The sequence below is a fragment of the Kogia breviceps genome, chromosome 9 (genome assembly GCF_026419965.1).
Source record: "Kogia breviceps isolate mKogBre1 chromosome 9, mKogBre1 haplotype 1, whole genome shotgun sequence".
NCBI lineage: Eukaryota > Metazoa > Chordata > Mammalia > Artiodactyla > Physeteridae > Kogia > Kogia breviceps.
Window position 1 is genome coordinate 12646580 of NC_081318.1, and position 24676 is coordinate 12671255.

General features: G+C 44.4%; 2 protein-coding genes across 13 annotated transcripts in view; one reads left to right on the plus strand and one right to left on the minus strand.

Annotated features, from left to right (window-relative positions):
* DENND11 (DENN domain containing 11) overlaps window positions 1–7572 on the plus strand; it is a 56287-nt gene extending 48715 nt beyond the window's left edge. Inside the window, exons 9-11 of one of the 2 annotated variants that reach the window (XM_067041975.1) lie at window positions 1428–3033; window positions 4260–5659; window positions 7297–7572. In XM_067041975.1, coding sequence (XP_066898076.1) covers window positions 1428–1623 — 196 coding nt within the window. In that variant the 3' untranslated portion in view covers window positions 1624–3033; window positions 4260–5659; window positions 7297–7572. The other variant, XM_059073493.2, reaches the window with a different exon arrangement.
* Window positions 7573–12546: 4974 nt separating this feature from the next.
* The window catches only part of AGK (acylglycerol kinase), a 165037-nt gene continuing 152907 nt past the window's right edge, over window positions 12547–24676 (minus strand). For 8 of the 11 annotated variants that reach the window (XM_067041976.1, XM_067041977.1, XM_067041981.1 and 5 more), the window contains 5 exons: window positions 24320–24467; window positions 23762–23856; window positions 17094–17164; window positions 15025–15109; window positions 12547–13621 (listed from right to left, as the gene is read on the minus strand). In XM_067041976.1, the coding sequence (XP_066898077.1) occupies window positions 13484–13621; window positions 15025–15109; window positions 17094–17164; window positions 23762–23856; window positions 24320–24467 (537 nt within the window). In that variant the 3' untranslated portion in view covers window positions 12547–13483. The remainder of the gene's footprint in view (window positions 13622–15024; window positions 15110–17093; window positions 17165–23761; window positions 23857–24319; window positions 24468–24676) is intronic. The other 3 variants (XR_010842055.1, XR_010842056.1, XR_010842054.1) reach the window with 1 other exon arrangement.

Here is a 24676-nt window from a genome sequence, read left to right on the forward strand (position 1 = left end):
TCCTGTTGGGCATTTACATCCAGATGTCCGCTGCATAGGAGCTCTGTGTGTCCCTCCGGATGCAGGGACTTCTCATTCCATTGCTTCCTTTGAATAGAGCAGTTCCTTGTCCTGAGTATTATGGGGTAATCAGAAACTTAACTCTTGAATCGAAGGACGTTTCTTTCCTTCAGAGCTGTTGGTGGTCAGGGTGGAAGCCGCGGCCTTTATACCTAGTAGCATTGATCTCATTCATAAGCAGCTGTGTGAAACAGCGCTCAGTGATAAGAACAGAATTGTCATTGAACCAGAAACGCTTTTCCCAGCTTCCGGCTTGGTCTTCCTACCCCGCCTCCTGGGATGGGGGCGGCAAATAGCACTTGCAGTCAGAACTGTTTCTGGCTTTGATACAGGCTTTGATAATTCAACAAAGGTGCGGTACTTTGATTCTAATAAAGTGTACTTCCTAATGCATACATGCTGTTTAGCTGTAAAAGTATCTGGGAACTGAGCAGAGAACCAGCAGTCTCATCAAGGACTTGACACGGTCTATTGAATCTGAAATTCCAGAGCGCCCAGAGCTGCTTTGGGCACTAGGCACCCTGCTCTATGGAACACAGCTGAAGAGTCTAGACAGTTAATGCCTTTTCTGACTACAGTTCATAATGTTCACACAGTACTGTAAGTTCGTGACAGTCAAATCATGCTCTGTGCATAATTAAAACAAAAAAAGCAATCGAGAGAACACAGCTGCGTACAGATGGTGGTGAGCTGGGGAGATAGCGGTACCTCCAGGCTGACTCCCCTTCCTCCTTCACTGCCCGCTCCAGCACGGCTGGCTTCAGGTTGCCCGGTGCCTGCCCCAGCGCCTCTGAGCTCCACCTTTTCTGCGTGGGTGCCTCAGGGCCTGGAGAGCCCGTTCACAGCCCTTCTCTGCCTCTAGGAAGGCTCCCCTCCTGCTGCCGGCTCTAATTACCCATCCAGGGCTTTGAAGGTGAATTTCACTTTCTCACATTAAGTCTTGACCTCAGAACTGCATTATCAGTTTTTTTGGTTTTGTTTTCTGTCCTTCTCTTCCCTTTATGACTAAGCAGAAAGAGAGGAACAGAGTTTATGGGGGCCTCTCTCTACAGCTGTGTGTAAACCCCTAGTGACCTCCCTCTCAACAGGAAAATAAATTTTTGGCAGTCAGGCCATCGGTTGCTTAGAGATTTTGCTCATCGTACCATGGTTAATTAAGCCAGTTCTTTGCTGACCCTAGCGGCACTTGAATAACTGTTTAACTTTTATCCTGTTTTCTTCTTTTAAAAGATATGTCTGAGTTTTGAAACCATTTAAAAGTATATCAAGCAAAGTAGTGTAGTTTTGGTTCCCCACGTGTGGCTTACTTGGTGAGCTTTCGTGTCTTTTCTGCCCTCCCTTTCCCACGTCTTGTCTTGTGAATGCAGGTTTTTCCTAGAGCAAAACAATCGGATATTTCAGACTTTGCTGGAGGTGTCCGCCAGTCAAGACAAAACTCTGACAGCTGAGCATGCCCGGGGCATGGGTCTAGACCCCCAAGGAGACCGGAGCTTTCTTATGGACCTGCTGGAGGCCTACGGCATCGATGTCATGTTGGTCATTGACAACCCCTGTTGCCCATAGGAAGGATGCGTTCACCCAGGCTCCAGATGGCCTGATTTTTAATTAAGTTGACACAAAGGAATACTGTTTATACTTCCAACAAATGTAACTTCTGCATCTCCTTCCTTCCCTTCCTCCCAAGAGGTAAGATGAGAGCACCTTGGTTTTGTAGGTTGTTGAAAGCTCCCGCCTTCAGAGCTGCCGCCGGTTTGGTCTTAGGGGTTATCAGAGCAGATTCTGTCATTGCCTTGTTGAGGGACTTGAGGAGATGGGGCGAAGACCGTGTATCACCAGGAGCGGGCCGAGCTCTGGAAACGTGGGGCTGGACTGTTGAGAAAGTCTGTCTGGTCTTTGTCGCTTGACATATCAAGAATAAGACAACTGTCTGTCCAGTGTGGCGCTGGATGTCCACCTGCCTGAAGCAGAAGCTAGACCTGGTGGCTTTTCAAGGTTATTTTAATCAGTTCTGGGAGTCTAGTCTTGGGATCAAATCCCTTTTCCTGTTTATCAGAGTAAATCTGTGTTTTCTCTGTTCACGTAGGTAAGAGACTTCAAAGAGGGACAAAGGATATTTCTGTCACCAAGTATGAGCTTCTCTAAGGACAGATGACAGGGAGAGGTTGCTTCTCAGTCACCTGAGAACCAAAATCGTAGAATGAAGCCTTGAAACCTTTCTCTGAGTAAGTTAACGGTGGCCACTCCACGTTAATAGTCCTTTTTCTCTGAATCCCCTCCTCTTGGGACGGGCTGGCAGATTCCTTCGGGCCGACGTTAACAACGTGCGTACCAGTTTGGAGCCCTCGTAAACAGACGTCTCTTTAGCAGAGACGACATTTGTCGAGCTAAGTAATTGGGACCAGAGGTGTACAGGTTTGTTGGAGAGCAAACGTGGCAGCCCCTCCACCCAGGAAGGTAGTTGGGAAGCCTGAGTGTGAGCGATGAGCTCCTCTGCTTTGCTCTGGAGCGTTCTGACCTGGGACAGCACCTGTCGGCCCTGCCTGTTCTCTTTGGCTGGGGCGCTCCGTGGATGCCAGCTTAGGTGAGACAGCCACGGTTTGTTAGCCAGAGAAGCTGGCTCCTGGAGTAGCGTTTAGGTCTTTTGGAGCTGTTTAGGATTTTGACTTGGGATCCTGGATTGTTGGTGACAAATAACTTTTTGCCCTTCACCATTCCTGCCTGGCTCCGTTATTGGAATAGCCGTCGGTATATCCGTGTCTGGGACCAAGTTCCAGCCAGGGAAATGCACCCAGCAGAGAGAAATAACTTCCAAATAGATGGATCACATGTCTTATCTCGAGACTAGCTTTATAGGGCTTATTGCTTTATTTAAAAATATTTTCACTGTAGCTCCTTGACATGGAATTCAAGACTAAAGAAATTCACGTGTGGAAATGCAAACAGACATTGATTAATCAAGGTAGCATCTTTTATGTAAGTATATAAATAAGTTTGGGCATTGAATTGTAAACTGTACAATACATTTTTCTCCTCTGTGGGTTTAGCCTTCATTTCAGTAATACATATGTTTACAAAAGAAAAAAAAGAATCTGTGTTTAGAAGCTGAAGCTTTACTGCCTTTTTCCTGGAAGGGTGACTGTCTCCTCTTGCCCCTGGAGAAGTGGCCTTTCTAACTTGGGTCAGGTTATGGTTACTTTTATACTTTTAGTGGTATCCGAAGGTTCAAGGCTTTCTAAGTTGGGGGTGGGTGGTCAGAAGTAGGGGTGGGCGTAAAAAGGGAAGGTCAGATTCTCGTGGGGGACACAGGCAGACCCTTTTTCTGTGCAACTGGGGCATTTGTTGGGAGAATACTCTTTTTAAGCACTTGCGCTCCAGAGGCCTTCTGCGTGTGAACGCTTTTGTTTCTGTGGTATCGTAACTCCAAGCTCAGACGTGCTGATGTAAAGGTAGCAGGATGAAGATGAGATTCCTGTATTTCCCTTTGAATGGTGGGCCCAGGCTTCTGTGCTCCTTTTAGCTCCCTGCCGTCCTAGGCAGCTGTCCATCTGGCATCTCTGTGTGTCCCCCCCGCCGATGCTCACGCACAGGTCTGGGCTGGGGGTAGTCCTGGGAGGGGTGCACCCATGAGGCAGTGCCACTCTGAGGTCATATGCACGCTGGGCTCTGCTGACCTTGAAGAGGAAACCCAAGAATTGGTTCTTCCCTGCATTGTCAGCTTCCTGGGGGGGGGGGGGGGGCAGGACTCTAGTGCAGCGCCCTCTGCTGGGCCGGCCAGCGCGCTGTTGCCCTGTGGTTACCCTCGGCACTGTCTGTCGTCCCCCAAGAATGCAGATGTGGAGCCTCTTGCTTCCGAGGTCAGAGGTCACCGTTTGAAGGCTCCCGCCTTCTCCCTGCCCTCTCAGGTGAGCAGCACCCACAGCGTCACTTGCTGCCAGGTCTCTGAACGGGGAATTCGTTGGTGAGGTACCAGGCAAGACTCCCTGCCCAGGGACGGCAGAAGCTAGAAGCCACACAGACCTGCTTTTGTGTCACTGTGGAAATACTTTCTGAGGAACCCCCTGCTTTTGTTTGGAAGCTTTGGAGAATGTCCCTGTTCCCTGTCCTCCGTAGGGACAGGGCTTACTCTTATTACTGTGACCTTCTGGAACAGGTTGGGAGCCTCGGGTACACTGACTGGTGGTGGCCTTCTGTCCCTCTAGACTCTTGGACCACCTCCCTCCCTCCCCACGGCGCCAGCTGGCTTGGTCCCGCTGGGGAACTTTAAGCCTGATCTAACGCCAAGCTGTGAGCGACGTCCTAACTTGGAAACACTGCTGACCTGAGACACAGGGGCTGCCAGGCCATCCCTCAGTCAAGTTAGAGGAAATTCTCGGTGGCGAGAGTCCTCGTGGGACCTAGAATCCAGGCTTGGGGTTTGTTGCTGTCTGTAAGATACGACAGAGTTCTGGTAAAATGGATTTTTCACTTGTGCAGGCTGGGCTGATGGTACCATTCAGCCTTTGGGACGATGTCCAGTTGTCCTCTGGATTAGGACTCCTCAGGAGTCAGAAATGGTAGGACTTACCTTTCACCAGACCAAAAAGTATGGGCCAAATAATAGTTTAGAATTAGCTTTGGCTTCTGCTAAGCATGAAGCACTCCTCAGGCCTGGCGTAGATCCCTGTTAATGGAAGCGCGTGCACGGTCCTCAGTGAGTTACGATTGCTGCGGATCAGCAGGCATTCGTCTCCCAGAGCCATCGTTCATCCTGGCATCATGTCTGCCGTTTGGCTGAAGAAGGGAAGCTAAACTCATTGATATATCGATAGAAATAATTTAGCATAGGAATTTGCATTTATAACTTACCTTGTTTTGTCCCACGCGAAAATCAAGATGGGAAATTTAAGTATAGCACAGGGTGTAGATAATTCTCAATACCACGTGTGAAGATTCATTTATCAGTGTAACTACTTAAGATATTTTAGCTAGAAGATAAAGATAAATGAAATCATAGCTGAATCACTGTTTTTCATTCTGGTGGTTTTGAGGATGAACTTGCTATTTGTCTTGATACACTGAAAGCCCTTCAAATGCAATAAAAAGATAAGGTTATTCACCTTTAAACCGAGGCCTTTGGGGAACCTTTTGTAAAGGGCAGTGATGAGTGAACCTTTTAACGGCAGTACAGCAACCATCTAGGAAGAGGCGGGGACCTCAGGGACTGTTGGTTTGGTTTTGTTTTGTTTTAAATGAAACTGCAGAGCCCAGGGAATGAATTGAGGTGCTTTCTCCACTCCCAGGACGGATCGTACGTGCAGAGGTTAGAGGAGGGGGAGGGCGCTGCTGAATAAAAGACGACAGTGAACGTGCTTTGCTGTGATGACGGTTCTCAAACAGGCAGGGTTAGCATGGGGACTAGCGTGTCTCACATGGGCTTTCATCTCCCCGTCAGGTTCCCGGCCGGTGGGCTCAGACTCTGTGAAGGGGCCAGTCCTCGGGTCTTTTCCCTGCATTCCTGCTGGAACTTAGTGCCCTGCAGTGAGGATCCTGCAGACCTGGGGCTCATATCAGCAGGCCAGTCCATCCGCTCTCATTTCAGAAAAGCCCTTTTGTGATTCAGGTAGGGGAAGAGGAGTTCAGGGCTCCTTGTATTCCCAAGTCATGGATTTTTAATATTCCATTTGTATTACCAGTATACCTCTGTTCCCCGGAGCTACCGGGGTACAGAGTGCTGCGGGAAAAGGCTAACTGAATTTAGTTCATGTTTTTCTTATAAGAAATGGAAGTTTATTTTTATATCGATATTACTGTGTGATGAATTGAGTATGCAGATGTTGGAAGGACATTTCAAAACTATAATCCTAGAAGAAACGGGCAGTATTGCAATTTGGAAGCAGCTGAGACCCCATAAGAGTTTTGTTATTTGAATGTTTTGGTGAGTGAATAAGGGCTGTCCTGTGAAATCTAACAGACAGCCTCTTGAGGAGATAAAGTTGACAGTCCGATGGAGGATGACACACATTCACCAACCTTAAGTAAGATCCTTGTATGAAAGGGGGTGAATGTGATCATGCTGATTACTAGGCCTCTTAGCCGGAGGGAGATGAGAGGCAGGGGTAGTTTTATAACGGGCACTTTGACTCATTTGTGGAGCCTGGAACACAAGGGCCATTTGGTGAAACTGCACATTTAGAAAGGAAATAAGATTTTTTCAGAGCTAGATAGAGAAATGATGATGGAGAAGTAAAGTCATGCTTTCATCTCTTTAGCATTTATTCTAGAAGCTCAGCATATAGTGGGCTTTTAGAGGTAATAGGATCTAAATTCAGAAAATTTATTTAACTACCAATTCATACCATAGGTATGAATTACTACCTCTGTTTGCTGTGGAATGCCTCTTTAGACTAATGGTACATCTACTTTGCTTTCTAAGGACAGTTGGGGGATGCAGGGGTGGGGTGTAGGGTATTATGAACTAGCCAGAGATGATCCGCAAAATGAAAAATCCACACACAGGTCACTGAGTTTGACATTGGAGTGAAAACTCCTTCCTTTGGCCAAATCAAGCAAAGATAAAAGTCTCAAACAATTTTGAAGGCGGCATCAGGAAATGAGTTTCAGTCTAGCCCTCCAGGACCAGTGAGGAAAGCTGTAGATTCTGAGCTTTTGAACAGACCGGGTAGGAGACTTTAGGGGTACAGAGTAGAGGAGAAACAAAACTAACCTCCTTTGTTTATCCCAAGCTCGTTGGCTAAATTTTTTTATAGGTCTGAGAGAGAAACCTTTTTTTGAAAAAGAAATAGTTGTAAGCCTTGGGAAAAGTTCTGTTTTTTCCAAGTTAGGATCAGCGTAGTCTCCCTGTCGCCTTAAATGTCAAACCCCTATTTCGATTAATACCCCAGTGTAAGAGTTACAGCAATAAGAGAAACGGAATCTGGTTTTGTTTTGAGTATTTACCTCATAGTATGAAATTAGTAAGACAGTTCATAGATCTCACCCTGAATATACTGCATCTGGGTATGTTGTTCTCTCTCTTCAGTGGTGATCATTTTAAAGGCCTGAAGAGAGCTGGGGTTCATCCCGAAGAGTAAATGTTTCTTGAATTGATTTTGTTCTGTGGTACAAATAACATCTGTGTATATCGTATGTGTATATATCTGAACCACATTGTATGCAGAGAGGTTGATATAACTATATTTACAGAAGACAGTTTTTACAATTAAAATTCACATTTTAACATGAACATGTGTGCTGCAGTCCTTCACTCGGTCCCACAGGGTGGCTTGTGGCAGGAAGGAGCAAGAGCGCCGGGCATGCGCAGATCCATGGCGCTCAACGCCGACCTCGCTTACGGTGATGATGGAAGAAGCCAGAGCTGGTGCCTGTCCTCCTTGAGGCCATGGTCTGGGTACACATTCTCCAGGTAATGGAAACCGAAGTTGGAAATAACTGTCCCCATTCCATCAGAAAAGCCAGGACTGTGCACCCTCCATCATAGCAGAGAACTTCTGGAGAAGGACCCCACGGAGACCAAAGCTTTTTTGTTTCACATCTTCCTCCTACTAAAGGTTACTTTAAGACAAACATTATATACTGAGACACACACACACACACATTTTATTTTTAACCTTCTGGGGACTTGCTTACTTTAAGGCAGTAGAGACTCAATTCCTAACACTGTTAGCTCTGTGTTCCAAGCCAGGTTCCTTCCTTCCAAGTGACATGACCATGTATTACCTATTTCCTAGAATTGTGAGAACACAGCTAATCAGGTGCACACAGATTGGCCATGGGGTTAAGCAAAAGGCTTTATACTGAACTATATTTAATATAAAATATCTGCTCCGTTTTTAATAGAAATACTCTTGGTTTTTGAGTGGAATTAGTCTGACAAAAGGTTTGTACTAAACAAGAAGGGGGGACTCGGGTTTTCCTGGGACCCCTCAGCATTCCAGGTCTAGCTGATGAGGGTCTCTCGTAGCTGCTGAAACATCCTTTACGTGGATCTTATATGGAAGGACAACAGAAAGAAGGCAATAGATGATAAGGCAACCATGTTCTCAGTAAACGGTCGGAATCAAGAAAACAAAATTTGAACTAGGACATATTTACATTAAAAAAATGAATAAAAAATACTAATCTGAATTAAATCTCCTTCCCCAATCATATGTTCCATTATTTCTATGGAAACATTAGAATCACTAAAACACATACATGCCGGTAGCCAAGATTCTATGCTGGTCTTTTGCACTCCATTATAGAACCAATATATGCCAGATTCTCCTGGCTCACGTAGACTGTATTTTCTTACAGCACGGCACTCCGTCCCCCCCCCACGGGTAGTATGGGGTGGCTGCTCCTTAGACTGCATGCTTGGACCTGCCTGCTTTTGGTTTTGTTGTTTTTGCAAAAGCACAGCTTTGAACACCACTCTGAAGAACAGAGAGGTAAACAGGTGAGCATTATTTTACGGGCTTTTCAGTCATGGTCTGTTCATAGCTGCTTTATAATCCTTTAAGTGTTGGTCTTCACTCTCCAAGGGGCTCGTGGGTGCAGGCATATGTACTGTCCTAAAACCGGTCTACCTGAGGGTGAGCCAGCCAGTTCTCCTTTCCCTCTTCCCCTTCGTGCAATTTTCCTTCCTCTTTACAAAGAGAACACCTGACGTCTCGTCCAGCTTCCTGTGGTGCGCTGCCCCCTGGAATATAAAAACCTCAGGGGCACCAAAGTGATCATCACGCCCAGATGACGAATCCTTAGCAAGGTGGGTAGTTTCTAGTTCTCTGTCTTCAACGTACTAAAGGAGGATCTAATCAAGCTGTTGATAGGTCACTGTGATTTTGGTATGCAACTCAAAAGAACTACATGACATTGTTACAACAGAATTTTTTCTATCCCATCTGCTTATTTATATATTTACATCTATAAGGTTAAGCCTTGTTTCATCTTAGCTGTAAATAACGTGCTTTTGGGAGGAGACAAAATGGTGGAATAGAATGACGTGGGCTCACCTCTCCTTACGGAGACAGAGTCACAACTAACTGCTGAACAACCATCGACCAAAAAAAAAACGCTGGAACCTACCAGAAAAGATACCCTGCATCCAAAGACAAAGAAGAAGCCACAATGAGATGGTAAGAGGGGCGCAATCATGAGGAAATCAAACCCCGTACATGCCAGGTGGGCAACCCACAAACTGGAAAATAATTATACCACAGAAGTTCTCCCACAGGAGTAAAAGTTCTGAGCCCCGTGTCAGGCTCCCCAGCCTGGGGGTCTGGCAACAGGAGGAGGAGCTCCCAGAGAAGCTGGCTTTGAAGGCCAGCGAGGTTTGATTGCAGGAATTCCACAGGACTGGAGGAAACAGAAACTCCACTCTTGCAAGGGCACACACAGGGTCTCATGTGTACCAGGATCCAGGGAAAAAGCAGAGACCTCATAACTTACCTGCTGGTATTGGAGGGTCTCCTGCAGAGGCGGGAGGCAGCTGTGACTCACTGTGGAGACAAGGACACTGGCAGCAGTAGTTCTGGAGAGTATTCGTTGGCATGAGCCCTCTTGGAGGCCACCATTTTCTCACCAAGAGCTCGCCCCACCAAACAGCCAGTGCTAGGACGCCTCAGGCCAAACTACCAACAGCGTGGGAACGCAGCCCCACCCATCAACAGGTAGGCTACTTAAAGTCCTGCTGAGAACACGGCTGCCCGGTAAACACAACCCCTGACACGGCCCTGCCCACCAGAGGGACAGGACCCAGCTCCACCCACGAGTGTGCAGGCACCAGTCCCTCTCACCAGGAAGCCTGCACGAGCCTCTTAGACAGCCTCAGCCACCAGGGGGCAGACTGCAGAAGCAAGAAGAACTACAGCTCTGCAGCCTGCAGAATGGAAACCACAGTCACAAAGTTAGGCAAAATGGGATGGCAGAGGAAAATGTCCCAGATGAAGGAACAAGATAAAACCCCAGAAAAACAACTAAGAGATAGGCAATCCACCTGAAGAATTCAGAGTAATGATAGTAAAGATGACCCAAGATCTCAGAAAAGAATGGAGACACAGATCAAGAAGGTACAAGAAATGTTTAACAAAGAGCTAAAAGATTAAAAGAGCAAATAGAGATTAACAATACAATAACTGAAATGAAAAATACACTAGAAGGAATCAGAATAAATGAGGCAGAAGAACAAATAAGTGAACTGGAAGACAGAATGGTGGAAATCACTGCCATGGAACAGAAAAGAATGAAAAGAAATGAGGAAAATCCAGGAGACCTCTGGGACATTAAACACACCAACATCTGCATTATAAGAATCCCAGAAGGAGAAGAGAGAGAGAACCTGAGAAAATATTTGAGGAGATAATAGTTGAAAACTTCCCTAGTATGGGAATGCAAACAGTCACCCAAGTCCAGGAAGCACAGAGTCCCAGGCAGGATAAACCCAAGGAGGAACATGCTGAGACACATAGCAATCAAATTGGCAAAAATTGAAGACAAAAAATATTAAAAGCAACAAGGGAAAAGCAACATATAATGTACAAGGGAATTCCCATAAGGTTATCGGCTGATTTCTCAGCAGAAACCCTGCAGGCCAGAAGGGAGTGGCACGATATATTTAAAATGATGAAAGGGAAGAACCTACAACCAAGATTACTGTACCCCACAAGGCTCTCATTCAGATTTGATGGAGAAATCAAAAGCTTTACAGACAAGCAAAGGCTACGAGAATTCAGCACCACCAAATCAGCTTTGCAACAAATGCTAAAGGAACTCCTCTAGGCAGAAAAGAAAAGGCCACAACTAGAAACAAGAAAATTATGAATGGAATAGCTCACCAGTAAAGGCAAACATACAGAAAAAGGAGGAAATCATCTGCACACAAATATATCAAAACCAGTAACTGTAAGAAGACAGCACAAATGCAGGATTTTGGAAATGCATTTGAAATTAGAAGACCAGCGACTTACAGCAGTCTCTATATAAACAAGACTGTTTTATCAAAACCTCATGGTAACTGCAAACCAAAAATCTACAATAGATAACACACAGAGAAAGGAAAAAGGAATCCAAACACAACACTAAAAGTCATGAAATCACAGGAGAACAAAAGAGGAAGGAAAGACATAAACAAAATGAAAAGACAACCCACAGGATGGCAGAAAATATCTGCAAATGATGTGATTGATAAGGGATTAATCTCCAAACAGCTCATGTGACTCAATTTAAAAAAAAAAACCCAATCCAAAAATGGGCAGAAGACCTAAATAGACATTTCTCCAAAGAAGACATACAGACACATGAAAAGATGCTTAACATCACTAATTATTAGAGAAATGCAAATCAAAACTACAATGAGGTATCACGTCACACCAGTCAGAATGGCCATCATCAAAAAGTCTACCAATAATAAATACTGGAGAGGGTGTGGAGAAAATGGAACCCTCTTGCACTGTTGGTGGCAATGTAAATTGGTACAGCCACTGTGGAGAACAGTATGGAGCTTCCTTAAGAAACTAAAAATAGAACTACCGTACGACCCAGCAATCCCACTACTGGGCATATATCTGGAGAAAAACATGGTTTGAAAGGATACATGCACCCCAGTGTTCACCGCAGTGCTGTTTACAATAGCCAAGACATGGAAGCAACCTAAATGTCCATCGACAGAGGAATGGATAAAGAAGATGTGGTACATATGTACAATGGAATTTTGCAGAAACATGGGTGGACCTGGAGATTATCATACTAAGTGATATAAGTCAGACAGAGAAAGACTATCATGTGATAGTGCTTATATGCAGAATCTTAAAAAAAATGATACAAATGAACTTATTTACAAAACAGAGACAGACTTAGAGAAGGAACTTATGGTTACTAGGGGGAAAGATGGGGAGTTTGGGATTGACATGTACACACTGCTATATTTAAAATAGGTAACCAACAAGGACCTGCTTGTATAGCACAGGGAGCTCTGCTCAGTACTCTGTAATAAACTAATGGGAAAAGAATCTGAAAAAGAATAGATACATGTCTATGTATAACTGAATCACTTCACTGTACACCTGAAACTAACAACATTGTTAATCAACTATACTTCAATACAAAATAAAAATTTAAAAACAAACTTGAATAAACAACACAGAAAAACTGCTTTTTGATAAATGAACTCTAGGATAAAGAGCATTCTAATAAAATGTTGATTTTTAATTATCAAAAATTTATAATATTCATCAGTTGTATTTCAATAATTTATAACATTCTGTACTGAGTTAACACTTGAAGAACTAAAATAAAGTTACTTCCACTTACATTTTTTGTTGGCAAGAAGATAGGTCCAATGGAAAGAAAATTTCAAGCATAAAAACATTACGTTATGATAGCATTTGCTGAAAGTGGTTTGGAGATACACATACAAGGATAATCGACATTTTCAATGACAAAAAACTTACTCATTTTCGTAAATGGAGGATGAGTGTTAAATTATGATGTATTTCAATTACACTGAATATGTTTAAGACAGTGATGTAACAGTTTTATTTTAAAATATCAATATTTACATGACACCAGAAAGTACATACTTTGGCAACTAACTTCCCATGAAAAATTTTAGCTGTCAACTTAAAACTGAGGGGATACATGATTTTTCAAAATACTTTTAGGAAGTACATAAGCAGAATAGTGTGTGGACCGCTGCGTTACAAGACTGTGTCCTGTTCAGTTTGGGGGACACCTCTTGTAGTGGAACCACCTGGGGAAGGTGGACACCCTTTTAAAAATGCAGATTCCTGGGCCCCAGCCCCAGACTGAGTTACTAGATTTGGGCTGGGCCCCAAATACGTCAGTTTTCAACATGCACCCCAGGTGGTTCTCATGCAGACCAACATTTAAGAAGCACTACTTCAGGGGAAAAAACTAGTGTTTTACAGTATTTCAGCCACGGCTGAAGAGGGAAACCCCTCAGGTATGTTTTTGATTAAAGAGAGAACTGAAGGACACCTAAGAATTGGAGCTCACAAAGTCGCAGCACCCACGGAGGAGCCCGGGGAACGGGACGAGGCGGCAGAAGGCAGGCGCTTCCCTGGACTTCCCAGGGCGGCCACAGAGCCCAACGGGCGAGGAAGAGCCGCTCAGCCCGGGATCCTGCTTCCCACTCGGGGGCGCTTACAAGGTCTAGCCCTTGTCCATCCATTGAGGGTGGGGATTTCCTGGAACTAGCCTGAGGAAAAGCAGTGTTCAGGAGGGACGGCCTGTCACAGCAGAGTCAAAGCATGCGCTGCTGGGAAGCTGTCTGCAAAGCTGGGAAGCACTAGAGAGGAGGGTGGAGGGTACTTGCCGGGAACAGGCCCTTGGGCTCCTCTGACGGCGCCGCAGGGACGGGGAGGCCTCGGTTCCCCTTTGGTCCCAGGGTGGCCTAAAGTGCAGGCTCGGGCGCCCACTCGCAGCTCGCTCACTGGGCCGGGCTTTGCAGCAGCCGCTCCCTCTTCCGAGGGTCACAGAAGAACTGTAGTTTCCTGGGGAGCAGTTTCACCTCCACAGGCATCGCCTCGTACTCCTCGCTGTCAATGCTGAAGGAGCCCCCTGTCCCCTGCGGAGAAGAGAATATTCACAAGAGCTCACGCCCACACTGGCTGGAACTCGTCATCACCGGAGCACCGGAGCAGGTTGCTGGGGAAAAGGTCCTCCTCTCCGAGGAGCTGGTCTAATGTTCTTTGAAAAGAACATTTCAGTGCCTGCGTCAGACGCGGGGCTGGTTCTGGAAACAGCCCTGTTCTACCGCCATGAAAAAGGTTTCGGCGGCCACTATCTCCTCGCAGAGTATTTTGGGATTTGTGAGACAAGGCTATCATTTTCCAATGCTTACTGTAAGACAGGGTCCTGTCACATCTTTAAGGAATTCATAGAACGTACGTGTATGTCCTCAGCCCTAATCGTTTTCTCAAATGAAAAGCGAGCAACAGCCAATTCTCCGAGGAAAGCCATTACAGGCACTTGATGATTCTCATCGTTCTTTAGGACTCGCTTCGCTTTACACCTAAGGTACAGCAACATTAATATCACAGATTCTATAAAACGCTTCTGAAACTCATGCATTTAATTCAACATTTGCTGCGTTGAAACTATGGTGCCAGCCACCGTGGGGACACCTACCTTTTTGAACACAAAGCCACAAGTCTTCAGAGGCCACCTGTAGTAAGTTTTTTTTTCCACTTATAGGTTATTCTTCTAGGCTTGGCATTTCCCAGTACAGAACGATTTACTGCCATCCTGAAAACTGCTTCCAGATCCTTTTTAAAAAATGTGAAGCTAGGACTTCCCTGGTGGCGCAGTGGTTAAGAATCCGCCTGCCAGTGCAGGGGTCAGGGGTTCAAGCCTTGGTCTGGGAAGATCCCACATGCCACAGAGCAACTAAGACCGTGCGCCACAGCTACTGAGCCTGCGCTCTAGAACCCACGAGCCACAACTACTGAAGCCCGCGCACCTAGAGCCTGTGCTCTGCAACAGGAGAGGCCACCGCAGTGAGAAGCCCGCGCACCGCAACGAAGAGTAGCCCCCGCTCGCCTCAACTAGAGAAAGCCCGCGTGCAGCAACAAAGACCCAACGCAGCCAAAAATAAATAATTTTTTTAAAAAAGTGAAGCTATAATCCACTATTAACATTTGCTAACTGGAGAATTCTGTGGGTATAGTAGCTATCTGCATAATTTACATTCAGAAAAATAAAAGCTCAGGAGACCTAAGGATCACTTTACAGAACCTTGGCTTGACAACACCCGAAGTCTTCAGGAGCCCAACTCTAAACCCGCGACTCAGAAGGGGCTGCTATCATCTTTTCAGGTCTCCCTTAATGTAACCCAGAGCCTGGCACAGTGCTCAGCACGTACAAGGTACCTAAAAAAGGGTCTGTTAATCGGAAGGAGGGAGAAGAAAACAGGAAGGCAGACAGACCAGGAAAGAACCACAAGCCCTGGGACAGCTCAGCCCCGCTCACCTCAGGAAGCAGCAAAGTGCAGCGGCTGGCCTGAAGGCAGTCGGTGCCGTCGGCACGCACCTCGGGGTCTCTCACCTTTTTACTTCTGTTGGTACAGGAAAAAGCAAGCTTGGAAACCAGTGCTGGCAAGTGCATTCGACTGCAAGAACATAGCAAGTTCTGCCTGTCTTTTGATGAGATGAAATAGCTGGACTCATCATCTCTTGAACCATGGGGTTCTGTGGAGAATTATTCCCCCAGGGATTCTTGCTTAGTGTTGAGATACCTTCTAGATTGAGCGGGTTTATTTATTGTAGAGAACTGTGCTTGAAGTTAAGACTGATTTTTCTCTGAATTGTTTTTTATTTTTAAATAGTTCCATGTATACCTAATCCCTGGGCTATTTAAAAATCGGAATGAAATGAAATTCTTTAGAGAAAAGTACTAAACTTTTGATATTTGGTACTTCTTATGAGTCTGTTACTTGAAGGAGAAAATGTTTTATTCTAATTTAAACTAGATATTTATATGAACAACCAATCTTAGTAGTTCTTGAATGATTCTCCATATTGATATAAACAGTCTACTTAGCATAGTGCATCTTTACTTTGACTACATGGCTTCAGAGTAAAATTATCAGCCTGTCCTTGCACGCGTGCGCGCACACACACACACCCACACCCTCTCCCCCCCCCCCCGACACACTATATACCCTTCAGCCAGTCAGGGTCAGTGGAAAAGGGGTAAAAGCTAATCTCAGAAAATTAGTCCATTCTTTATCATTAATTAACAAGAGTAATTCTTTCATCTATGAAACTTCATCCATTTTCTAAAGCGGCTTTACAGTGTTCTTATCAGATACCCAGAGGAAACAGACATGACTTGATTTCACTTCCTGGAGAGACCAAAAGGAAACCCTCTTATTTCTGCTGCTGAACGTGACAACAGCAGCAATGCAGAACATAATGACTTCGTCTAACTGAAGCAATATCACCGGGTTTTCTTCCTGTTTTTGGATGTCGGTATTATGAAGGAGATTCAAATATAGCTGGTCCCACTGGCCAGACTTTCAGTTAAGACACTGTGTGGCTTCTGGACCCTTCCTAGGAGAAGACAGACTTTTCCCTTCTTCCTTTTACTACAGTTAAGTAAATCAAAGGCTGCAGAAGCAGCTATTCAGCAACTGAAGAATTGCTACCAAAGGCAAGAATAACACAAATGACGAAAGACATTGTACTGCCGGTGCTGGTGCAGAGAATGAAGTAGCCATGGAGACCCGGCCGCTGCAGCAGAAATGTCTAATCCTTAGATGGGCGCCAGAGGGGGCTCTGAGACAGAGCTCATAAAAAGCTGAGCAGATTCCCAGTTGGCATGGTAACACACAGCCCCCTCAGATGCTTTGAAGGCTGGCAGAGGGTTGAGAGCATTCTTAACCAATAAAATTCTGTCAGAGGTAGGGCTTAACAAATCAGACAGGACTTGGAAGCGTATTTTGTAGTGGAAAAGGGGAAACAGCCTGGAAAATGTCCAAGGTACTTAATACCTTTTCATCAATGCCCTGGGAACAGGGCAAGGTGGGCTGTCATGAATGGCTGCTGATGCTGCGAAGTGCTTCACACTGAAAATGAGTTTTCCCACACAGTCCCTTGGATGAGACTCAAAAACAATCCCGAGATACAGGTGATTATATCACACCATTCTATACAGAGGGAAGAGGATTCAGAGGAGCTAAAGGATTTGTCCAAGTCATAAGGCCACTTGAGTGGCAAAATCAAGATTTGTACCCAGCAGTTCTGACTCTGAAGCCAAAATTCTGGGCATGATACCACGCTATACTGAATCCTGTCATTTCAGTCGAAAGACAAAGACGGCTCCCATACTCTGATCTTCCCGAAATGAACGGGGAAGGCCAAAGTGGGAGAGGTACACTGCACATGCCAACTCAAATGAAAAAAGGAGGCTGCGGTTTCCAAACCAGGCAAGTCCTCGGTTGGATCTCTGTCTTGGAGTACACGGGCACTCAGATTGGTAAAGTCTGAGAAGACAAACTAACTTAACGCCTCACTGCCTACAAACCCCAGTCCACTTACCCTATAGTTATGAAGTCTCCTTTGCTGACGGTGTTGGGTTCCATGCAGATGTTCATAAAGTCTTCTTTGCTCTAAAAAGGTGAGGAAAACTAAAATTAATGCTCTAAATTTTGGCTAATGCAGCCTGTTGCCCTCTTTTCGCCTTAGAGGGTCGCGGTTGGAGCTGTGTATTACGGAGGGGACTTTACTTTCAATGACTTTATCCTGAATATATCCTCAGTCCTTTTTTTTTTTTTCTTTTTACATTAAGACCTTTATTGAAGTGGTATTTACATACCATAAAATTCATCTCTATTGCTTGCTTGTTTTTTTTACTACATACGTAAGCTAGGTAAAAACTCAGGTTTGGAGGGTTGTCGAGCTCTGTCATTCACTAATAATCACAGCTGTTATAGTCTGTAGGGTCCCCTCCCCGGCAGGCCGAGCTTTCAGCCTCTCTCTCCCAGCAAAGCCTCCACCCTCACTGTATGTCATCATCACGCCGCACTGGCCGGCTCAGCTTCTTGGTGTGTGGAGAGCCCCCAGGTATCTGCGTTTTTTTAAATGTTCTACATGCAAACTTGGTATGTGACCAGAGTTGGGAAGAGCAGCAATCCTTTTATGCCATGGCAATGTTTTTAAAACTCTACATTCCCAACCACAGAATGTTCTGGAAGAATTGAGCTACAAGGAAGTGGCTATAAAAGCAGACTTGGTTCCTGTGCCACTCCCCACCCTCCCCCCGTCTCCCCACAATTTACCACCAGGTGGTGGCTAGCAGTACAGACCTGGCCCTCTGTAAATCAATCCCAACACTTCTGTGTCTGCTTCAAACAGAGGTCTGTTTATTTTTGGACATCTTCAAAATCTGCAGCCCCAGGATCACCCCCAGGCCTCTGAGAGCTGACAGCCTGTGCCTGAGATTAAAGGGCGCTACCAAAGCACAACTTTACATCTCAACTAGGAATTACAGAACATAGAGGGGTAACTCTGCTGCAGGGTCACCTTTTGTTCAGTGACTTATTGTCACCTATGTATCATGAACTCTTCTGAGTGCTAGGGTTGCGTCAAGGAATAAAAAACACAAAAATTTCTGCCTACAAAGAACTTATATCCTACCAGAGAGAGTGGAAGGCATAAACAAAACACAACCATAATAAGATAATAAATTTCATGTATATTAGAAGTATGTTAGTATATCCGTATAAAAATAGTAAATTGTGGACTGTGTATGTATATTAGCATAAATGGCAAATTATAGAGTATATTAGAAGTATTATTAGAGTATATTATAAAAATGAGATAAAAGGTGGTATTGGTGGCATTTTCAGTATATGTGCTACCAAAGCAAGCACGATTGGTGGCGTTTTTAAAGAGGGGTCCAGGGCTTCTCTGGTGGCGCAGTGGTTGAGAATCCGCCTGCCGATGCAGGGGACACGGGTTCGTGCCCCGATCTGGGAAGATCCCATGTGCCGCGGAGCGGCTGGGCCCGTGAGCCATGGCCGCTGAGCCTGCACGTCAGGAGCCTGCGCTCCGCAATGGGAGACGCCACAGCAGTGAGAGGCCCGCGTACCACAAAAAAAAAAAAAAAAAAAAAAAAAAAAAGAGGGGTCCAGGTAGGCCTCACTGACAAGGTAACCTCTAAGCAGACACCTGAAGGAGGTGAGGGCATTGTGGAAATCCAGGGCAAACTCTAGCAAACATCACCTGGAGGGCCTGTTAAAACACAGGTCAGAGCTTATGGTTCAATAGGTCTGGAGTGAGCCCCAAGAATCTTCATTTCTAACAAGGTCCCAAGCGATGCTACTGCTGCGGACCCAAGGCCCACACTTTGAGAACCACCGGTCTAGGGAAGCACAGGCCACACGGAGGGCACGGCCAGGGCAGGGGCCTTAGGTGGGCGCAGGCCTGACGCGGGAAGGAACGGCGAGGAGGCCGGTGTGGCTGGAGCAGGGAGAGGAAAGGGGACGAGAGGAGACGGAATCAGAGGGTTCGGGCTCTGCAGCAGTAGGGCCTTGTGCACCCCCAGGAGGAAGGTGGCCGTCAGGCTGAGTGAAGTGCGGAGCCACTGGAAGGTTCTATGCAGAGAAATAGGATTTGGCTTTTTTAAAAATTAGGATCTCTCCGGCTACTGTGTTTAAAGGAGAAGGAAAGGGGAAAGGGCCGGGAGACCCCTTAGGAACATATTGCAATAATCGGGCTAAAAGACGACGGTGGCTTGCATCAGCTGGCAGCGGACACTGCGAGGCGTGCTGGCAACATTTAGAAGGTGAAGCCGCCAGGACTTCCTCTGAGATTTGATGTGAGGAGAAACAGGAGCAAGGTGTTTGGCCTGAACAATGACGAGGGTGGAATTACAATCAGCTGTGCTGGAGGAAGACTGAGGAGAAGGCAGGTTTCAGGGGGTGGAAGGGGAGACCAGGAGCTGGGTTGTGGACATGCCAAGACTGAAATGTATCTTAGACACAGAAGGGAATAAGTAGATATACATACAAGTCAAGGATTTGACTTCTGTTAAGAGTGCACGTGCGAAAGTCAATGTGTTGTGCTACAGTGACAGATTCAGTGAGAAGAGCCTTATCTCAGTAGTGGCTGGAAAGGTACTTGATAAAGTTAAAGATCCACTCATGATAAAAACTCCCAGCAAACTAGGATAGGAGTGGAAGGGGACTTCCTTAATCTGATAAAGGGTATCTACAAGAAACCCCATCAAACTCAAGAATGAAGCAGTGAAGCCTTTCTCTCTCAATCAGGAATGACACAGGGACACCTGCCATCGCTGCTTCTGTTTAACACTGTACTGAGGCCCTAGCCTATGCGATCAGACAAAAGATTAGAAGAAGGTTAAGATTTGAAAGGAAAAAAATCATATCAACTGCACTATTTGCAGTTGAATCTGTAGAAAATCTAAAGGAATCCATAAACTTAATAAGAATTGTTAGGTTGCTGACGCAGCATCAATATAAAAAATCATTACATGTCCATCAACTAAATCAGATAGTTAAAAAAATAACAATTTAAGACATACTGTTTACAACAGTATCAAAAATTAAGATAACTAGGAATCTACCCAGCAAGACAAAATCTTATAGAGAAAACTATAAAACTTCATTGAAAGACATTAAAAACCTAAATAAATGAAGATACGCCATATGCATACAATAGAAGAGTCACTATTGTAGAAATGTCATTTCTCCTCAAATTGATCTACAGGTTCAACGTAATGCTGATCAATATTATAACAGATTTTTACGTGGAACTTAATAAACATTCTAAAGGATTTATAGAAGTAAAAGAGCCAAGAACAGCCAAGAGACTCTTTAAGAAGAAAAACATAGAGGGACTTACTATAAAACTATAATAATTAAGAGAAACATAGTATTAGTACAAATATAGAAAACTAGAGCAAAAGAATGACTAGAAACATCTCCATGTATACAGATACTTGATGTATGACAGAGGTTTACTGCAGATCAGTGGGGTGTGGGGAGGAAGGACATTTCAATAAATGGTGCTTGGACAACTGGCTTTCTATATGGAAAGAATATAAAACTGGAGCCTTACCTCCATCATTCACAAAACTCAATTATAGGTGGGAGTACCTCTTTTTAAAATAAATATGGAATCATTTGCTGCAAATCATGTTAACCTGGTTTTTCATTTAACAATATACAATGAACATCTTTCCATGTCAATAAATCATAGAGAGAACATTTTAAATACATGTACCAAAATGTATTTCTCATCAGTGGCCTGATTAGTTTGTTTCATATATTTTGCTATTATAAATACAGTGAACATAGCTCTATAAGAGATCCTAATTTTCAAGCATTCCACACCCCTCGGGCCTCTTTCAGACTCTGAATGGACTTTTTTCTTTAAATGATAAATGAACATTTTGAGCTATTACATGGCAGCTTCATTGTCTCTGAATATTCTATTGCATTTGCTTTTACTTTTACAAAGAGGATAGAAAAAAAAATGAGTGTGCTGCTAGTGATCAGCAGCACAGGATCATATGCTTTGATAATTGGCACAAAGGTAAAAAGTGCTTGGCACTCTGAATGAGGCCAATCTCGAGCCACAATCACATACATACTCACTGAACTCAAGCCATTCATTGGTGTTCAGTCATCAGAGCAATGAACAAGGTTAAAGAACATGAACAAAACCCTGGAAGTACATATCATCAGAGATTGACTATAAAGAAAGTGTATAATTAGAAATCTTATCTTTTTAAAATTCTTCTTTTTAACAGAGTATTTTTTAACCTTAATACATTCACTTTCACCAACATTTTCAGACTCTCTACATTATGTATCATCTGATTATTTCTGAAGCATAAATTTCTAGAAATATGCTTAATAGGGCCAAGGGTATGCTTACATTTCAGATGCTTAATATATACTGCCAAAACGCCTTGGAGAAAAAGTGTTCCGATTTCTCTTTCCCTCGAGAAAACCTGGCAGCCCATTTCCCTATCCACACCAACAGGGAACACTAGCATGCTTTTTAATCTATGGCAATTCAGTATTTAATATTTTAATTTGTATTTCTTTGATACTGAGCACTTTTTCTGCTTCTTTACCTATGAAATTCAGATAGAAGTTATATCTACCTGATAGTGTAGTTATGAGGATTACATGAGCTGACACTAAAATTCTTAGGACAGTGCGTGCTTATCATGTAGTAAATATAAGCAATTTTTTTCATGTTTATTTCCTTTGTGAATTTCTAATTATGCCCCCTGCCTGTTGTTTATATTAGTTCTTTGCCCATTTCTTTTTTTTTTTTTTTTTTTTTTTTTTTTGTGGTACGCGGGCCTCTCACTGTTGTGGCCTCTCCCGTTGCGGAGCACAGGCCCCGGACACACAGGCTCAGCGGCCATGGCTCACGGGCCCAGCCGCTCCGCGGCACGTGGGATCTTCCCGGACCGGGGCACGAACCCGCGTCCCCTGCACTGGCAGGCGGACTCTCAACCACTGCGCCACCAGGGAAGCCCACCCATTTCTTATTGATTATCCTAACAGTTAAGTAATAAAGGAAAGCTATTAACTCCTGGTATATCACATCCTAATATTTTTCCCAATTTGTCATTAAAAAATTTTTTTTAAAGGTTAATAAATTATAAAGGAAATCTAAAAAAGAGTGTCATTAAAATTTCTGTTTATAGTTTCTTCTTTATTAGAAGTAGACAAATGCATCAACATGATTTTTGGTTAGATGCCACTCTTGGAAAGGCCTTGTCCTCCCAAGTTTATATTGATAATCACTTACGATTTCACTCCAGTGTTTTTAATAGCTTTATTTTCTTACATTTAACCTTTTAATCCAACCAGAATCAATTTAGAAGGTGAAAAGAGCTATGTGAACCAAATGTTATACAATGGACATGCTTTACCTTTATAATTAAAAAGCAATCCAATCCTCTGAATATTAATATTGGAATCAAACTTCTCACTACACTTGTCCCCCTCATTCATCTTACTACATTCGTATGTTCAACTCCATGTGCCAGTTTTCAGACTGACCGGGTTAGTTGTTGTGAACATACTACTTCGATTCACATAAAAGCTGAACATAATATTAGTCCACGGTTAAGGAGAGCTTTCCTACTGGCATTCTCATTAACATAAACTACTAAAGTTTTCTCTAGACCAGGGGTCAGTAAACCCTTACTGTGAATGGCCAGACAGTAAATGTTTTAGGCTTTTGGGCCATCCAGTCTGTCACAACGACTCAGCTCTGCCACTGCCACGGAAGAGTGGCCACAGACAACATGGATACGGATGAATATGGCTGTGTTCCAATAAAACTTTACTTGTGGATGTTGAAACTTGAATTTCATATACTTTTACCTATCACAAAATATAATCCTTCTTTTGACTTTATTCTAAACATTTAAAAACGTAAAATCAATTCTCGGCTTGCAGGCTACAGTAAAACAGGTGGCAGACCAGTTTGCTAACCTCTGCTTTATTTAAAAAAATTTTTAGCGTATTATCTATATCAGCACTATCCGGGAGAGCTTTTTGCACTATGGAAGTAGTTTATATTTGTGCTTTTCCATATGGTAGCTACTAGCCACATACGGCTATGGAGCACTTGTCATGTGGCAGAAGTAATAAGTTTTAAATTTTATTTGTATTAATTTAAGCAGCTACATGTGACTAGTGGCTACCATACTGGTCAGTGCATGTCAATAGATTGGACTCAATGTGTAAAATAGATGGAGATGTTTGTGTGTATACATATATACATCGGTATAAATGTAGATGTATATGTAGTTCTCTCTCCTGGAGACCTAAATCTACATATTTAATATAGTCACGAAAATAATGGATATTTACTCAAGTAAAAGTTCCACAAATTTTTATTCCTGTGAATGATGGGATTAGGCTAAGTCCATTGCGAAAGGCCTTTTGCCCTCAGTTCTCTCAGGCCGAAGGCTTGGTGAGATACTTGAGCAGAGCTCCTTAAGCTTTTATGCGCCTCACTCACTGTTTCTTCTCATTGCTATTACTCCCCAAAGGCACCCCATATCCTCCTGTTCCTCATCCTTCCCTCTCTATCCCCACAGGGTAAAAATAAAAACACCAAGTTAGTGGAAGAGCATGTAGCCTTTGTCACTTTTTCTCAAATGCTTTTCTACTTTAAAAAAAAAGAAAAAGAAAAAAAAGCACACTTACTGCCAGGTCAAGCTGACTGTTCCGGGTCGTGATGGACAGTTCAAGGGTGGACAGCTGTACTTCCTTCCAGACCTCTGGGCTCACCTCTTGGGGGGCTGCGTGAGTGCATTCGATACAGGTCAGTGTCTCCCGTGAACATCTCAGCACCACCACCACGGCCAGCTACCAGTGGCTCAGATGGCCTCCCAAGCCCATCTGCTGACCCCCCCCGCACCCCCCTGCTTAGTTTTCTTTATCTCATACTTTTGATACACAGGTTAAAGGGCCAGGCTCAAATGGAATCTCTAGGCCTGAGACATCCCTACAGAAGTAGCCACAATAACATAAAGGCTGGTGACAGAAAGGGAGCCACTGGGAGTCACAGCTGACACAGGCTGGCCCCATTCATGGGACGCTGCTGCTGCTGTCTGGGGCCTGCACTGTGCACACAGAGGGCTGAGCTCAGGGATGCTGGAAAGGCTTCCCCCGCTCTAGGAGAGTCGAACACTGAGGTGGGGTCTGCTTCCGGCAGGCCTGAGCTGCCCAGGGCGTTCAGTCGTCAGTCCCCGCGCTGCTCACCGTCCTGTGGCTGTACCCAGTAGGATGCGAGCCTTCGCAATATTCTCCTGTACAAAGAGGGCCGTGGGGGGGTCTCTTCTGCCCCACTGGGAGGTCGCTCTGTAGGTCCCGTGTATGAGAGAGAGGCTTGATGAGTCTGAGGCCACTCCTTTCAATGTGAAGAGACAAAAACCTTTAGCATGCAACACGATTCCAAACTCGTGGGGTTTCTCTCTACAAAGCATAGTATTATTCCACCCGTATCCGCTTGAAAGCTAACTAGTAATCTCCTCCCGTGGGATGAAATTATCTCTAATTTGGAGTGTGGAATCCTCAAGCTTTCTTCTCCTATTGAAGGCCTATAGGAACCCAGGGACT